At 31.7% G+C, this 17,683-nt stretch overlaps 1 protein-coding gene across 2 annotated transcripts in view; it reads left to right on the plus strand.

Moving 5' to 3' along the window:
- Positions 1 to 60: 60 nt before the first annotated feature.
- The window catches only part of LOC143238805 (ankyrin repeat domain-containing protein 27-like), a 75,949-nt gene continuing 58,326 nt past the window's right edge, over positions 61 to 17,683 (plus strand). For both annotated transcript variants that reach the window (XR_013020774.1, XM_076479350.1), the window contains exons 1-3: positions 61 to 457; positions 1,665 to 1,770; positions 10,542 to 10,578. Coding sequence is in view for 1 of the 2 variants with exons in the window: in XM_076479350.1 (XP_076335465.1) it covers positions 404 to 457; positions 1,665 to 1,770; positions 10,542 to 10,578 (197 nt within the window). In the remaining variant the exon portion in view is untranslated. The remainder of the gene's footprint in view (positions 458 to 1,664; positions 1,771 to 10,541; positions 10,579 to 17,683) is intronic.

Raw genomic sequence — 17,683 nt, forward strand, 5'->3', positions numbered from 1 at the left:
AAAACAATAATGATGATGTTGCATGGATTTCCTGAAATATATTTTTTTTATTTTTTAAATAATATGATTACTGTTGTTTATTTTAAGAAATTGTAGTGTCATGATAGTATTTGATTTTGAATACCATATTCCTCAACAATTCAGTAGTCTCGTACCTGGGTCGTAACTTCTTGAATCATTACTGAGAGAAATGTAGTAAATTAGGCTTAAAAGTAACGTTAAATGATAGCATAACCGTAGTATAGGTATTGAAAATAAAATTAAACACAATTTAGCAAAATACATTAAACGTTTGATTAAAATTGTATAATCTACTTGTAAAGTTAAATACGCATATTTAAGATAATTATTTTTAATAGAAGAATATATTAAATTATTAAATATACAAAGCTTATATTAATTAATGGCAGGATTTTCAGATGACTTGGATTTCAACCCATTTTATAGGGCACTTCAGGTAAGTAATGTAAGCCTAAGTATATTAAAATGCCAAAAACGAAAACGAGTGAAATGTGAAAGTTGACACTTCGTATTTGTTTTGACGTGTTAACTTGGCAAGATATGGCTTTCAGTCAAATCAAGTGTTCTTATAAAAGTAGTTAACTAAAGTACATTTATTGTCTATTGCCTAACAACCATGCTATGGGGAATGAAATTTAGACTTGATAAGTTTTACTAAAAGTTGTCCATTTAACTGTCTTTCGAACTCTAGCCTTAGGAACATGAACATTTTGTCATTATTGTTATTATTATTGACGTTTTTAAAGGGTTTAATATCAATATTATGCAAATTTTCAGATTATTATAATACTTATTTGCAACTAATTCAAGTATATGTATGTTTGAATGTTTCTGTAGATCTGTTGTATGAATGTTTTTCATTTGATAACTATTTATGGTATCAAATATGTGTCTCACTGAAGAGTTATGTTGCTTATGGTATAAATATTTTAATTTTGATTTATATCATATTAATATAGCACTACCTAAACTTACAATGACAGTGTTATTAATTAATAATGTTACTATATGTCAAAGTATTTTCATTTGTTTTGTTAAACTTCCTTAATTGGTTATTGTTTAAGCTGCATGAAAAGTACTCATGCAGTTACAAAGCACAAAAAAAATGTACTCAAGATTAAAGCAAAACTACATTGGTTGTAATTTTTATTATAGAACTTATTTAATTTGAGGAATGTGTAATTTTTAACATCAGTTTGCTTATATAAAGAAGATTGTTACATTTTTAAGTATTAAAGTACTGGTAGTGGCAATATTATTAAAACTGAAAATAAGATTGATTAAAAATTCAAAATTTAGACAATGAGTATGAAGGATAGTCTTTCAAACTAAATATATTATGGTTTACAGTACAACAGACTGAATGTGAATTATTTTAATGTATAAGTTTTCAAATCATATTTTTCAGTTTCTACTAGGAGCTCACCCTTGTTGAACACATTATCTGGTAATTAAAAGATAAAATCTATTAGAAATTTAATCATACCTATTTATTGTCTATGGGGCAAGAATCTTAAATAACAACCATACTATTTAATCTGTTAGTAGTAAGTTTGGGAATAGGGTTTTGAAAAATGTAAAGCAAAAGCAAACATAAGTAACTGCTGTATTCTTGACCTAAGTGTTTTCATGTTTATGTTTAGACAAACTTTGGAAGATTGTTTGAAGAGGCACAGAACAACTGTTGGCTTATTTGTGTTCCGCAGTCAAATGCTTTGAAAGAATTGAAGTTCTCCACTAATTTTGTTGGTAAGTTAAAGTTTTATTCATTAGAAGCTTGAATTGAACCTCTCCTTCCAAATAACTTGTTAAAATACTTGGTGTATTCATGCCATCTTTTAGATTTTTTTTTTTTTTTTTCCATTTTGGAAACCTGTTATGACTTAGTCTAAATTTTTGTGGGAGACATAGAATAATAGAGGGTTAGATTAAAAATAAAAATAATTTCAGAATGTTAAAAAACATCTTACAATCTGCAGGTAAATTAAATAATTGAGATTGAATTCATTATAGTACTTTAACAACACTAACTTTTGAATCTATCTTTTAGGCATTGTACATGAAATTGGAATGTGCCATTAAACAATAAACTGGAATATATCTGTAGAAAACAGGCTTACGGAATTCAGTTATTACTAGCATTCAGAAAAAATATTACTGTACATGTCAGGTTTGATCTTATGTAATTGTTATAACACCCTTTAAAGATGTCAAGAACAACACATTTTGTTCACAAGATATACTTACTTTCAGGGAACCTTATAATTTAGAGAAACTAAAAAATATGATTATTATAAAAAAGTAATGAAAGATCTGTAAGGTATTAGTTAGACTGTATGTTGGCTGGGCTAGAAAAAGCAGAAATGTTTTTATTAACTTTTTTGCAACAGGTCACAGGTCAAAAGCCATGTCATCTCATTTGTTAACTTGCATTAAAACTTGTATTGAACTATTGTTTTATTAATTTATGCCAGTAAGTTTGGATTCATGTTGTAGATTTTAATTCATACTTTAATGTTACATATAAGTTAATTTAAAAGTGATTATTAAAAGAACACTCCTAAATATAGTTTTTAGTAAGTTGTGATATTTTGAATGCAGCACTGTTTAAAATTATGTTTTTGATGTCAAAATACTATGTCAATAGTTTCATGCAAATTAGGAATTCATATTACTAATGTTATCAAGCTAGAATATAAATTAAGAACCTTTTATCTTTTAATTTTGCTGAGATGTGGCTTATTACTGAATCATACATGGTGGTCTCATTCAACATTTTCCATTTTTTTAAACATTTCTTTATATACTCTTACTACAGTATATGACATATGAATAACCAATCAACAGCTTAGAATGTCCTCTTTGGCTTTATCAACCATTTTAATCTGTGAAAAAGTTACTATGTTCTTTTGGTCCATGATTTAAAGATTTAGTCTGCTCAAAATTGCATATGTTTTTAATTCTAAATACATCTTAGTTACTAAGCTTGATAAATTATAGCAGAATTCTGTGGTATCAATGTAGTTATTTATGATTTTTTGGCTATTCAACTGTATATATACAACATAAAAAAAATTTGTTTGATATCTATGTGTGAAATCTTAAAAGGCTTAGCAATCTATGTCCATCAACAATCAAATACATAGGTCATAGCAAGAATAGGTAATTGTTTGCTTTACTTCTTGACTTACTGTTCTATATTTTAAGAAAAATTAGTTTAATAATTTATTTCCAGTTAGTAATAATCTATGTACATATAATTTTTTCAACCACTGGTTTTCATAATTTCTCATTCCACACTTTTCATTTTTCCTGGTACCATTAATTTTTACCACTTTTACCTGCCTCTCTCACTGTTGTTGCATTGTTTCTGAATTAGTTATCCTCCTTATCATACTCATCAAGACTTATTTCCTTTTCTTCTTGGCCAGTGGATGTAATCTGTCAGATTTGCCATCAACATTTCATGTATGCTGTATCATTTCATGTGTATTATCCTTTATCTGGATCGATCTTTACTTTCAGAACTGTGGCTGTTTCTGAAGGTGAGTTCTTCTTATTTCCCTTTCTTTTATCTCACTTCCTATACTTCTATGTCCTGTATGTGCTCTTTGCTGTAATAACTCACATAATTTCCTTTCATGGTACCCATTCCCACCCCTTCATTGTGTGCTAACTATTTTCTGATCATGACCTTTCTCCTGACACCTTTACCATTTGGGTTCATTTTTTATTTGATTGGCTTATTCTTTCTTGTTTCCTTTCTTCAGTAATTTATTTCAAGTGTCTTGTCACCAGATAGGCAGCTGACATATTCTTTGGTGTCTCACGTCCATTATTCATTGGAAGAATTTCTTTAGTTGTGTATGTGGACCACACTGCATACATTCATCTCATTATCTGCATCAGATAGCTGTTTTTCCTTTCTTGGATTATTGTCTTCCACCTATTGCCATTTTTAAGACTTCATTGAGACTGTTACTGGATGAGTTATCATTTTGTATACATAGTTTTTATTTTGCAGGGGCATGCTTCTTTTCTAACTTTCTTTAAGGATTATGTTCTGTTACAAATGGTGCTTTTTTAGATATACCTAAACTAGTCAAATTGTACTGTCAGGCCATGTTGATTTAACAATTATAATTTCCATGGCAACTAAACATATACTGTTGAGATCCAGTGTTTCATAAGATCACTTGCAGGTTTTTCCTTGCAACATATTTGTCTCATTGATATGGCTATTCTGGACCATACTAAACTATGGAATTTATTGGCAAATCAGAATGGGATAGCTGCCCACCCCTGCAATTCCTTGAGTGAATAAATCAGGAGTGAGATGCTTTTCAAAATAGAGTTTTTGTGGTTCCCTGTTGCACTGTCTCTAGTGTTGATGTTCCTCCAGACTCTCCACTGTTCCCTCTTTTTCTTCTCATGGAGCGTAGGTGTCTTTACCACTTTCTAGTTCCAAGTTACTGGGGTGGAGGAGCGGTGGACCATGGAGGCATCTTCCCAAATGTGATTGATATATATGATGCAAATGATGATGAAATCCATTCAGTTGAGAATAGGGCAGTGGTGTTCTGTTGTTGTAAATCACAAGTTGAAAGCTTGTTCACTGAATGGGTTTATCTTAGAGGGTGTTGTAACTTTGGAATGAGCCATCAAAAGTTCCAGTTCACTCTTTCAGTTGGTTTTCATCATTCTACTTTCACTTGGATATTTGTTCCTAGTAGCTGTTTTGGATTCAGAGCTGGACCAATTAACATAAGTACTCACACATGTATTATAGGTATGTTTGTTCCCTCACTCAGTTGTACTCATGTTCACTACTACTGTGCTGTGGGCACTGTGAATGAACATGCAGGTTCATATGGTTCCTTTTCTTACATGATCCCTTGGAGATTTTTAATATGCTGAGGATATTACTGTGCTGGTGGTGACTCTAGTCTGTTTCATTTTTAATGGATATTTCATAATACAGAGATATCATTATTAATCAACGGGATGTTGGGTTTCCAGATTGGTAGGACATTTTGTTACTTTGCTGTTGAGTGTCCTGTTCACAGATTGGTGAATATGATATCTTCCTCTTGTCTGCTAAACTTGAAATTAAAATATTATGATTCTCTTTCTTTCCCCTAACAAGTTGGCTGAGTTATGGAATGCAGTTGACTTGCTACCAGTATGATCTTTTTTCCTACCTCCATATGTATGTCAGTACCCAGTGGATGAAGTTTAGATTGTAGTTGACTTGCTGACAGTATGATACTCTTTCCTACTCTCATCTTGATGTTTTTTTTCTGCTGGCTGGGTTTTGGATTGTAGACCATTTACCTATGGTATGATCCTCATCCTACCCTCACATGAATGTTGATTTCTGGTATTTGGGTTTTAGCTGCAGTTGACTTGTGTACAGTCTGTCATGCTATTTGTTGCTCAAGATATTTTTATATTTCCATAATCATTTGGAAGGGTTGAGTTTGAATTTATCTACTGATAGGCACAAGTTTTCCCAGTTATCATTTACATTTATAATTTAAATTTCTTAATAAGATTATATTTATGCATAAATGAGTGATTTAATGTCATGGGGCTATTTGAAGTTGTGTTTGTGTCAGCTGCAAGTAGTTGTGAAAAGAATTTTGGGAGTACGTTTCCAGGATTATTAGTCAGGTTTGTTACTTTGTATTGGATTATTTTTATGATGGCTTTGGTTATGGGAGTGATTGCATCAGAGGTGTAATTATTGTTTTGATATGGTTGTTTAAGGACTAGGCATTTTGGGACTTTGTTGCTTGTGAGCTCAACATGTAAAAATGTTAGCACTTGGAAAACATTCTAAATAGTAATTATGAATGGAAAAGGAAAGACACCTATGGAATGATAGGTTTATGTTATTTCCCTACGAACAGTGTCCTAGAAAGTGTTAGAAGTGTTTTATGCAAGGAGTTCTATGCATGAATCTTGGACCCTAGCCTTACCTGATACAGCCTTGCAATCATGACTGCAGGGCATGGGGGTCAGGGGAATAATTTATCCCCCCACTTCTGAGAAAATCATATGCTCTCTGAGGGAGATTGAGGAAAACAGGAAAGAAAAAAAACAACAAGAGGTAAAAGAAAATATGGAAAGGAATAGGAAAGAAATATGGATTAGGAGATGGAAAAATCACCATAAGAATACCAAGATTAAGATTTAAGTTTTGTTTTTTCTTCATTCATTTCCTTACCATCAGAGCACGAACACATGCATGTCAGTAAACAGTTAAACAGTGGATGAAGCAAGACGATACAATGACCAGTGGAATACTGTATCTTTTTATGTTGTACGTCTCCTCATGGTTGAATAATGAATATATAGAATAACTTTTTTTTCTGTTTTTCTAATTAATATTTATAAGATAAATATATATAAAAAAATTTATAAAAAGAATAAAATTTTCTGTTTTTATGATTAATATTTATTTTGTGATAAACTGAAAAATTGCAAAAACATGCTAAAAGTGTAAGCCATCAAAATTCAATGATAGCATGGATAGCTTTGTACTAGCTCAAGCCAAAAAACAAAGGGGAAATGAAGTAGAACTGAACAGACTATCTTTCAAAAGTGATAGAAACACTTTTCTTTTTTCAAAGCAAAACATTGTAATTAGGGGTGACCATGAAAATTGTCTTAATGTTTATGATTCTTCTGATGTAAATTGAGAGAATTTTCTTGAACTTTTGTACCTGCAGAGTTAGAAACATCCATGGTTTAAGGAAAAGTTCACAGAGCTTGTTGGCCGACATAAACAATGGTTGAGTTGGGATATTAAAAATGAAATTGTGAATCTGATTGTATTGAACATGATAACCGAGGAATAAAATTCAGTGGTGTTTATTCTGTCACCGCAGATGAAACCATAGATGTCATTCGCAACAAGCAACTTTCTATCTGCCTTCACTACGTTTCCAAAGGTATCATTAAAGGAACATTTTTAAGCTTCTTCTTGGCAAAATCAACAAAATCTCATGCTTTTTTTAAATTGATTACACAAACTTTAGTACAAGAGGATCTCAATCTTTCTTTGATAGTTGGCCAAGAATACAATGACACCAGTAACATGAAAGGTGAACATGCTGGGTTTTGGTTTCAAAGTCTAATCAAAACTGTGGCCCCAAAATCAATTTATGTCCATTGTTTTGATTACCTGCTTATTCTTGTTGTTCAATAAAACCCTAAATCACTTAAAACTTAATAACTGAGAAACACTCTAGGAACAATACAGTCAATTTTTTTTTCAAGGAAATTAAAAAAGTCACTGAGAGAAAGTCATTGTACTTCAATCTCAGAGTGATACCCACTGAGCCTTGAGACATTCCATAGTGGCAACCTTGAATAAATGCATTCAAGCTACAATTCCCACCTTTCTTAAAGCTGTTTCAAATGATCCCAGCACTTTGGCCATGGGCAAAGGCATTTTAGTTTCAATTCCTGACTTAGAATTCATCTTCACTCTCCTGGTCTTGGAAAAAATTTTAAGTGAAACTTCATCTTTGTCAACTTACCTTCAATCAGAAAAAAAATGTCTTTTTTGGTGAGAAAACCTGCTGATGTGACAATCAACAAACTTAAATCACTAGAGACAAATGAAAAATTTTTTAAGCTATGGGACAAAGCCACAAATTTGATGAAAGATATAAAATAAATAATTAAGGAAGAAAAAGTTATCAGTTTCAAAGAACTGACCATTCCTCACTGCTAAATACTGAAAGAACATGCCCTGAAAGCTAGATTTGCATCTACTACTGCTGATTTTGATAGCACAACTTTTTATTCCAAAGTCGTTAGCTTCTTTCCCACTATTCAAGATTTAAAAGAGAAAATTCAACATTCTTTTCATGAAAATGGTAAAAATATTTTTTGCAGTCTTTCTTCTGTCATAATGGAACCAGAAAAAGAGGATACTACAGATGATGTCTCATTACTTTGTGACTTTTATGCATTGAATGAGAATCAGTTATCTTCAGAAAGAAATATTGTGGTTGGTCTTCTCAGTTAAGAAAAACAAAATCCATGTTTGTTTTCAGGATATAGTTTGTCAAAATGGATTTATGAGAATGGTATTTCTTAACTCCTTCCACCTTATTCTCAGTTGGTGCAAATATTCAGCACTGTTTCAGCCACATTCTGTTCTGCTGAAAAATCATTCTCTTCTTTATGTCAAATCAAAACTTACGTTCTACCATTGGACAAGAAAGACTGTCAAAAAAATTTTGTGATAGAGAACAAAATGGAAGAGGTGATAATGCATTAACTCATCAGGAGAATCATGAAAACTTATCGCTTATTTGAATTTTATTTGGTATTAGGTTAAATGTGTTAGAAAAGTAAAAACCAGTTGCAATGAAAAATTTGTGTTTACAGTTTTTGATTCTTAAAAGCAAATATGTGTTGTTACTTTTTTGGAGCAATCAGGGTACTGAGAATTTAAGTTTACACTTTTTGATTCTTAATAACCAAGTTGTGATGTTACTTTTTTGGAGAGGTTAGGGTACTTACCTCCCATTTGGGAAATCTGCTTTGATGGCCTGCTTGCAATAATTGGATAAGTGTGTTTGTCAGTTGTTTTGTGTGTAAAAATGTATTATTTGATTGGCATTTATTAAAAGCAGTTATTTAAAACAAAAGTTGCATGATGGAAAAAAGGTGTCTGTGGAATCCAAAGATAAGGTCTGCTATTTCACTGCTCTTATGGCACTTACAGTCTTTTCTAACACTGTACATATATAGTGGTTTATGTTTTAACAAACATTTTTCATTAAAAAAAATTAAAACTCCAAAATAATATAATGCTATTTAATTTTGTGTGTTGTGGCTCAGTTTGAGTTATGTTAAAAGCTTGCCCAGTAAAGGGCTGGATACTCATCTATGATTGACCAGTCATGAGGAGGTACTCTGGAAGTTATTAGTTATCTGTTAGTGAAAGTTATATTAATTTTTGAGGCAACAGATTTTCATTTTGGTGTGAAACAAGTATCCAGAACATTTACAGTCTGTTTATGATAATAGACCATTAATAATGTTTTCAGATTCACATTCTTTTCTTGGTATACAAAATATTACCCTTCACTTTTGTCATAATGTAACTTTTATTATCCCTCTTCTTCCACTCACCCCTGCAACAACTTTTCCTCTTTTTTGTAATCATTGTTCCATAGTTTTTTTCTGTTATATTCTTTTTGGCATCAGAAAAATTTGATTTTCTTCATTTTTTACTTTTAGCAGTTTTTGTTTTTACTTTTATGTCATGTTCTCCATGACTGTGATTACATTTTGGCAACTATGGTCTGTTATGTGTAGACTTGCTTGTAAGAACAAAATTATTTTACAGAAACAAGGTAGTGATATCTACAAAATAGAGGCGACACCTGAAAGAAATTCCTTCATTATTTATTTTGATTATGAAAGAACTTTAATTTAAATTTAGCTCATTATCACTTAAACTATTTTAGAGTTACGTGCATGTTTTCCTTATGTTGCTAATTTGAAGATTATTAGTATTACAAACTCAAATTAATGAATAACTAATTAACAGCTATTTGAGGATATTAAAGAACTGTTTACTATAAAGTTAACGGTAATGTAAAGTGTATGATTTTTCCATCAAAAGTGTTTGACATTTTATTGATGAATATGTGTTAGCTGGATAGTAATGGGTTATATGAGAACAAGAATAGATTACTAATAGTAATGCGGAGATATTTTTTCATTATTTTAGTAAAGGATGTTTCTTTAAAAGGGTATAAAAAGTCACTGCTGTAGAGATAAATTAAAGATTACATACATAAATAAAAATAATTTAAGTCATTTGGAAAAAATTAAATAGTTTGACTTGTGTTTTTTCTTTTCAAGAAATACAAGTTTATGAAATAAATTGAGATACATTGATATCTTTAGTGTCCTTTTAATTTATGCAGCATAAGCTATCTAATTCAGTTATTTTTCTTTTAACCACTACTATAAAATACATTTTACAGTAAACTATAGGATTGATCCTGAAACAGCTGGCAGGCCCCTAAAAATGCATGTTTTGATGGTCTGGTTGGCTCCAAAAAATGTTGAAAGTGATCTTTTCTGCACATCAGCATCTTCCTATTTTTATAATTAATAATTAACAAGACAGTTCATTTGAAGCATTGTGGAAGTGCTCTTACATGCTTTTTTGCACCTTTGTGCATTTGTTAAGCATCAATGATTGTTTAATAGGTAAGTTTCAGGTGTTGGAATATGGGGAGGTAGCATCAAAAATATTTTAATTATCCAATCATTTTGATAAATGTGTTTGGCTGTATAATTTTCATTAAATTAAAGAAAGACGAAACATTTTCATACAAAACACAGTGTATCTCTTTTTTTTCTGATTAAAGTGATTCCTAGTACCATAATAATTCAACAACCTTTACTACATTTTGTGGAGATAGTTAATTTAGCTATTAGTGAACTCATTCAGTAAAATAAACTTTTCTTTTTTGTTACAGAATCCCATATCTTAAAGCCTTCTCCTTTTTTTACAGGGTAAGTATAGGTTATGTTTTTAATGTGTACTATGTGTACTTGTATCTTCTTGAATTGTAAACTGTTATATTACATGAATAGGACCTGAGACCTTATACTTTGGATAGTTATCAATAAGGGTGCATTCATTATATATTTAGGGGTTCATTCTTTATATGATTAAAATTCCCTGACAGAGAATATGTGATAAGCAATTTAGTTAGATTATAATTTTTAATAGCCTTGAATTATAATATGTACAAATTTGCTTAATTTTTTTACTTCATCTTATAAATATGGAGTCTGTTTTATAAGGAGACTGTTTAACATGAGTGCCTAAATCTTAAAATAGTTTTAATGGATGACTATACCATGTTCACTAAGAGAGTGCTCCACTACATTTGATTTATTTAGTATTCTTAAATTTTTGTTTTCTCATGGTTAAAGTCCTATAAAAATATTAAATAAGTAGTTTCATATAGCTGAGCACTAAATAGATACCACGTTGCTTGCAACATTTTTATATCAAATAACTCGAATAACAGATACTCTTAAGTATGATATAAGGTACTTCATGATTGTATTCTATTTTTTCTCTTTTTCTCAAGTTTTTATGTAGTCCCTCTGTTTCATACATGCTCTTCAGCCATATATAAGTACTTCTAACTTTTAGTTTTCATAGAACCAGTATTACCATCTGTTTCATACATGCTCTTCAGCCATATATAAGTACTTCTAACTTTTAGTTTTCATAGAACCAGTATTACCATCTGTTTCATACATGTTCTTCAACCATATATAAGTACTTCTAACTTTTAATTTTCATAGAACCAGTAATACCATCTGTTTCATACATGTTCTTTAGCCATATATAAGTGCTTCTAACTTTTAATTTTCATAGAAACAGTATTAGATTTTTTGTTTTACTTTATAATTTAATGGAATAAAAATACTCTATCCCGATAAAAAAAAAAAAAAAATTAAATGATTTACTGAAATCAGATATGCAGTCTTATTCTTCCCAGATGGGCTAAAGTGCTCATGCCCTAACCAATAGCATATTATCTGACAGATAACCAGTAGCTTCACACATTCTATTTTATTTCTTCTTATTTCAGTAAGCTTCATTTGGAAACCAAGAGTTTCACATTATTCTTTGAAAGACTATTTACTTTTGATAGACCTTAGAATAATTGGTGTCCTCACTCATTCTTTTTCAGAGATTCTTTTGCTTTAATAGGTTTTTTATTTAATCCTTTTGGGATGTGTCACAGGTGAAAAGCTATGTTATCTCGTTTATTCATTTGCATCAAAACATTTATTGAACTACTGTTTTATTAATTTATGCTAATAAGTTTGGAATGAAGTTACAGATTGTAAATCATACTTTAATGTTACGTTCAAGTTAATTTCTAAATTTAGAAGTGAATGTTAAAAGAACACCACTAAATATAGTTTTTAGTGATTCACATGGTATGTTGAATGCAGCACTGGTTAATTTAGATATTTGTGATGTCAAAGTACTAAGCCTGTAGTTTTGTACAAATTAGGAAATCAAATCACTAATATTAAGAAGTTAGAATATAAAATAAGAACCTCATATTTTTTTTTTATTTTGTTGAGATATGGTTTATGTACTGAATCAAACACAGTGGGCCTCATTCAACTCTTTCCAATTTTGGAAATGGTCCCTTATATATAGTTACTTCAATATATGAAATGTGAATAACTAACTGATAGTTTAGAATGTCTCCCTAGTGGTTTTCTCAGCCATTTAAATATGTGTAAAGGCTACCACATTCTTTTGAACCAAGATTTCAAGAAGGTATGTTGCATCTTCAGTCTGCTTGAAGTTTCATGTTTTTTAAATCTAAATATATCTTAGTTACTAAGCTTAATAAATTATGGTAGAATTCTGTGGTATCAATATAGTTATTTATGATTTTTTTGTTATTTCACTGTATTTTTAAAACCTAACAAAAATTTTGATATCCTTTACCTGCAAAATTTTAAAAGGCTTAGCAACCTATTTCCAGCAGCAACTGAGTTTAAAGGTCATAGAAAAAAGTTATAATTGTTTTCTTTACTTGTTGATTTACTGTTATATATTTTAAGAAAAATAAGTTTAATAATTTATTTTTGAACAGTAATAATCTATGTACATATGTAATATATAATAATTGAAATATGGTTGTATATTACAAAATGCTAGTCTGCTAAAACTAAAGGCCAGTTTTATATTATTGGATACATTACATGAGTGCATGTGCACTATATCAATGCAAGTTATGTAATGTTAGCTAGACATGACTAGAAGGTTGATATAATAAAAAATAATAAATATACAGCATTATTAGATTTAAGTTACTTAGACTAAGCATTTGTATTTTCATGATATAATGTATAATTATTCTAGCATGAAAAAAGCATAATTTATATTTATTTCCTAATTTGTTTATGATGGTTACAAGGTTGGTCAAGTGATGGACCCCACATAGTTAGAGTATAGAAATAACATAAAATATAGTCTTACTTAAAACAAACATTTAAAATGTATTTAGAATGTTTTATAGGTTATGCAAATGATACTTGAGATTTTGGGACTAAATTAGTTTGTGTTTTTTATTGTAACATGAAATCAATTTGCACTCAGACTAGTATCAAAACAAATTAAATATTTGCATAAACATAATCTGATTTTTTTGTTTACAAAATACTTGTAATCTTTATCAGTAGTCAGCAAAAGTTTGTGAAGATACACATGCTGTATCAATAGTTATAGTGCAAATACTTAATGTGTGCAAATGTGTAGACAAACTCATGCATATTATATTAAACCAATTGCAAAAGGGTTAAAGAGCATCAACCTCATATATCATGTGTGGAGACTCATTTGCTTTATTGGAGGTCAGCAGACAGCTCATGGCTTCACAAATTATTTTCTGGAGATCCATTTACTTTAATGGACTTTGACAAACCAAGTAACTTGTATTTTCACCTATTAGTTCCGATACAATATCTTACCCTCTTTCACAAATGACTTTTTCCATTTATACTGCCCAATATATCTGCAAGTTTTTGCTTGCAAATGGCCTTGATATTCACACTTCACATGCATTCATATGAGACATCTGAATGCTATCATGCAGCAATCTTCCTGTAATCTCTATTGTCCTCTCTTTCATACAACCTATAATGACTTCTTGATTGGCAGTCATGCTGTTTTAACTTGTGTTTTTCAACTGATTGCTTTATTGAATAATTCTGTCAGGTTTGTTGTTCAAGTTTTGATTATTATTCAAGATGTTGTTTTTCATGTTTTACAAACTGCGTTATTTTGGGGTTTCACTATTTTGGAAGTGCTTTTGGAAACTCAGTTTTTTTTCCAAATCAGATCTAGTTGTTATGGTCTTCTAAGTCCATGTCACAGTTGCTACTACAATGATTACTAGAGCTGATCTTCCTATCACTTCAATGGTGTTGGAGCAAGCATTCCCAGTTCAGAAAGTAATGGATGTGGTTTGAAGGGAGTTTGCTTCCTTTATGCAGTCTGTTATATCACCTGATGATTGTCCTTTCATACCATCTGAAGGTATGTGGATGAAGATTGGGGTAGTCAGTTCTCCTTCTGGCTCGCTTCTCAGTCATATTTTATTTTGGGTAAGGTGCTTGGGCCCTCTCCCATTGTTGACTTAATCAGTAAGGTATGTTATAATTTTTTTGTCTCCTGTTTCATCTGCCCTTTTCAGTGATGGGCAAGTTTTACCTCACAAGATATTAAGGTTTAAGCAGGTTGATTTGAGGACCAGGACCAGTTTGAGAGTCAGCATGCAAAGTGTTCTCATGTACATTTTGCCCACATATGAAGCTCCTTCACCAAGCACCTTTTGGTTTTGAGAGTTTTCTCAGAGATTCTAGTCCTTCTTTTAAGTTTTGCATTTCTGTTGCCCTTGCATCCAGTTTCCTTCCCTTTTTCTTAGGATTTAATTTCTAGCCTGTGGCTTTTGGAAGTAGTTCAGGATTTGCTTTAAAAGGGTGCCTCATGTCTATGTTTCTTATTTCCATTTGTTTGCACAGTAACCAGCACCCTGTCAATGATCTTTCACCTCTGAACTGCTTTATGATTTTCCCACATTTCACCTTGAAGTCATACTTAGCTCTTCATTGAGTTTTCATTGCTTGTTTGTGGGTTATGAATGGTGATAACGTCAGATGTTTGCCTACACATACTCATTTTCCTTGCATTCAAGTTGTTAATTTTGTTTTGTTCATTTGGTGTGGGGTTGTTTTTATTCTGGGCTCATTTCTTCCAACTCCTTCAGCTCTGTTACTTTTTATTGGGTGATCAGTGCATTTGCTTATCTTTTTCACTCCCAGGGGTGTTTATTTCCATCAATATGTAGCTGGATGGCTGATTACTTATAGCTTTCCCACAAGTCAGCTCTGCTCTTAATAGTTAATTTCTCCCAAGAGAAGTGACTCAGATTGGTTGGTGAAGATGCCTTTTCTTGCCCACACACAGTACTTAGTTCATCTTGAGTTGTTGCTTAATTCCCTACACAGTCAGGCCCAACCTTCTCCCCATCAGTTGAGGACTATGGAAACTTCCAATACACAACCTCTCCTCCCTTCCTTCTCCACCTGTGCAAATGATTCCTTTTATCTTTTAGGGATGTGGGTTTCTATGAAATATCTCATCACTCTTGTTTTTTTGCCTAGATCCTACTTTTTAGTAGGATTTATTTGGACCAGTGGGGCCTTGTTTGAGATCTTTTGAATGCCTCTCTTTCCTTCCACCTTCCTTACAGGCCTACTTCACCTGGTGGTTGGATTGGGACAACACCACTATGGGTGTTCTTTATCTGGAATATTACTTCTCTTTCCAGTTGGGGTGTCTATCTGGATATTCAGGTGATCTCAGGGTATTGCACTATTAGAGTATTTTCTCCATATTAGTCTTTTATAGATAACTGCTGTTTTTTGGGCTTTGCATCACTTCTTTCCACCTGTTTAGGGATGATCAATGATGGTGCACTCTGACAAGTAGGTAATGGTCTTGTCTATCTCCTAGCAAGGGGGCAGTTGGTCAAGAAACCTGTTTTCAAACATTAAATCTTTTGTATTGGGCCCAAGGCTGTTCTTTTCATTAGATGGCTTGTTGTGTTTGGAGTGACTGAATCTAATTGCAGATTTCTTATCTTTTTATTTCCAAAATTCTTCATATGGACCCACTGGTATTTTTGTGTCACTGTTCCTAGTGGTTTCCCATATCTGGATGCCTTTGCCACTTCTCTTAACTTCCAGCTCCCTTGGTTTTGTTGTCTATTCCACATTCATTGGCTGGAAGAGTAGATGCTGTAGATCAGGATTGGATGAGCCTCTACTTGTATGTCTACTCTCACATCTGGTTGCTTTATAGTACACTTTCCATCATTTATGCCTCTCTGCATTGTGTGATTTTCAGTCATGTTTTAGTTTACACAATATGTGTGTGTCTAATATTCACCTGTATTGACTTTTATTCACTCCATCTTACCCATTACCCTCACCCTGCTTCCCTCCCTGATTAGATGTTCAGTGCTATCTTCTATGCACTTACCATTCCTCCTTTGGAGCTTTTGTTGACCTGTTCTCTCCCTCACATCTTTTAACAGGCTCTTTTCCTACTGTTTGCATGTGGACATTATTAACCAGTTCATATGCTGTTGATATACACTTCACTTTATTTCACTGTTTCTTTGTGGTTCTTTTACTTGGTTGTTCTTTTCTTCCTGACACTTCAGCATCTTAAAAGAGTAATTTCACTTTCACACCAATCTCTCCTTCATATTACATCTTTATGACTTTTTCAACCCTGCTTACCTCCTCTTTTCAGTCAGGACTCTCTACTGTTATGTGACATAGTTCCTGTCCCCATTTGTTTAAACTTTGAAATTCTTCCCAGTCCCATAATCTTTCTCTTATTCCCTTTGCCTGGCTTATTTTTCACTTTTATTGGATATGTAGGTCATCTTTTCTGTGTCTCTTCACATCAGATCTGTCATATTACCTTGTACCAGGCTTCTCATTTCGGTAATGTGTTGGAGGTCATTCGTGCCAGTATGTGTACCACTCTTGTACATTTACTGATCATTATCTTCACTAACTGGCCATTTCCTGTTCAAAGGGTTTTCATCTTCTTCCTGTCACCATTTTGCACAATTTTTATATGAATAAGCTTATTTTTCTATTTTTTCTTTGCATAGCCCTTTTTGGTGAGTGTTGCCTGACCAAGCATACTTATTCATAAAATCACACTATTATGACCTGTGTGTCAAATATGCTCACTATTAAGATAGTGTTTCAGAAAACGGCTTCTTGATATTTTGCTTTGCAAAGATATTTGCTCCTGATTGTACACTCATTGACTAACATTAGTAAAGCAGAAAGGGATTACTGCCTATCCTTGATGATTTGTGTATTGTAGGTCACTGGATTGGTCCACTTTTTAACCCTATAGCATTGCTTCTATCCTTAAACCCCTTTTCTATATGTTACTGAGTTACATTCAAAATGTAATTAAACCACTTAAAAGAAAAGAAGCTTATTCCATTGTTCTCTTGAGGGGTATGTAGTTCTTGGCAAGTGTTTCTCACCTTTTCTATTAGTTTGCTAAACAGATTGAATTAAGTTTTAAGTTTATATGTGCAAATGTCTAAGCAGGATGGAATCATTTGCATGTGCAAGCATTAGTAAACGATTTTGTGCACAACCTTTGACCTATAATAACTATAGAACATAGTGGGAGCAGGTTGTCATATTTGCATGAAGAATAAAAGACAAAGAATTGAAATAAAAATTAATACCTAAAAGTAAGAGATAAAAACATGAAATTATGCATATGACAAAAGGAAGTTTCAAAAGTATTATTCTGTGAAAATTTGAAAGGTATGCACGTTTCCATTTCTCAATTTTAAAAAGTTCATTTCACTATGCATTGATGATAATATCTAGAGTAAATGCTATAATAGAGAAAATGGAAAATAAAATATTAACACTTACTTTAGAACACATTTAATATTCATTTAGTAGGTTCTAGAATAATGCAAATGAAATGTGAAAACTGTAACATAATAAATAGTATTTT

Source organism: Tachypleus tridentatus, chromosome 13 (genome assembly GCF_004210375.1).
Source record: "Tachypleus tridentatus isolate NWPU-2018 chromosome 13, ASM421037v1, whole genome shotgun sequence".
Classification (NCBI taxonomy): Eukaryota; Metazoa; Arthropoda; class Merostomata; order Xiphosura; family Limulidae; genus Tachypleus; species Tachypleus tridentatus.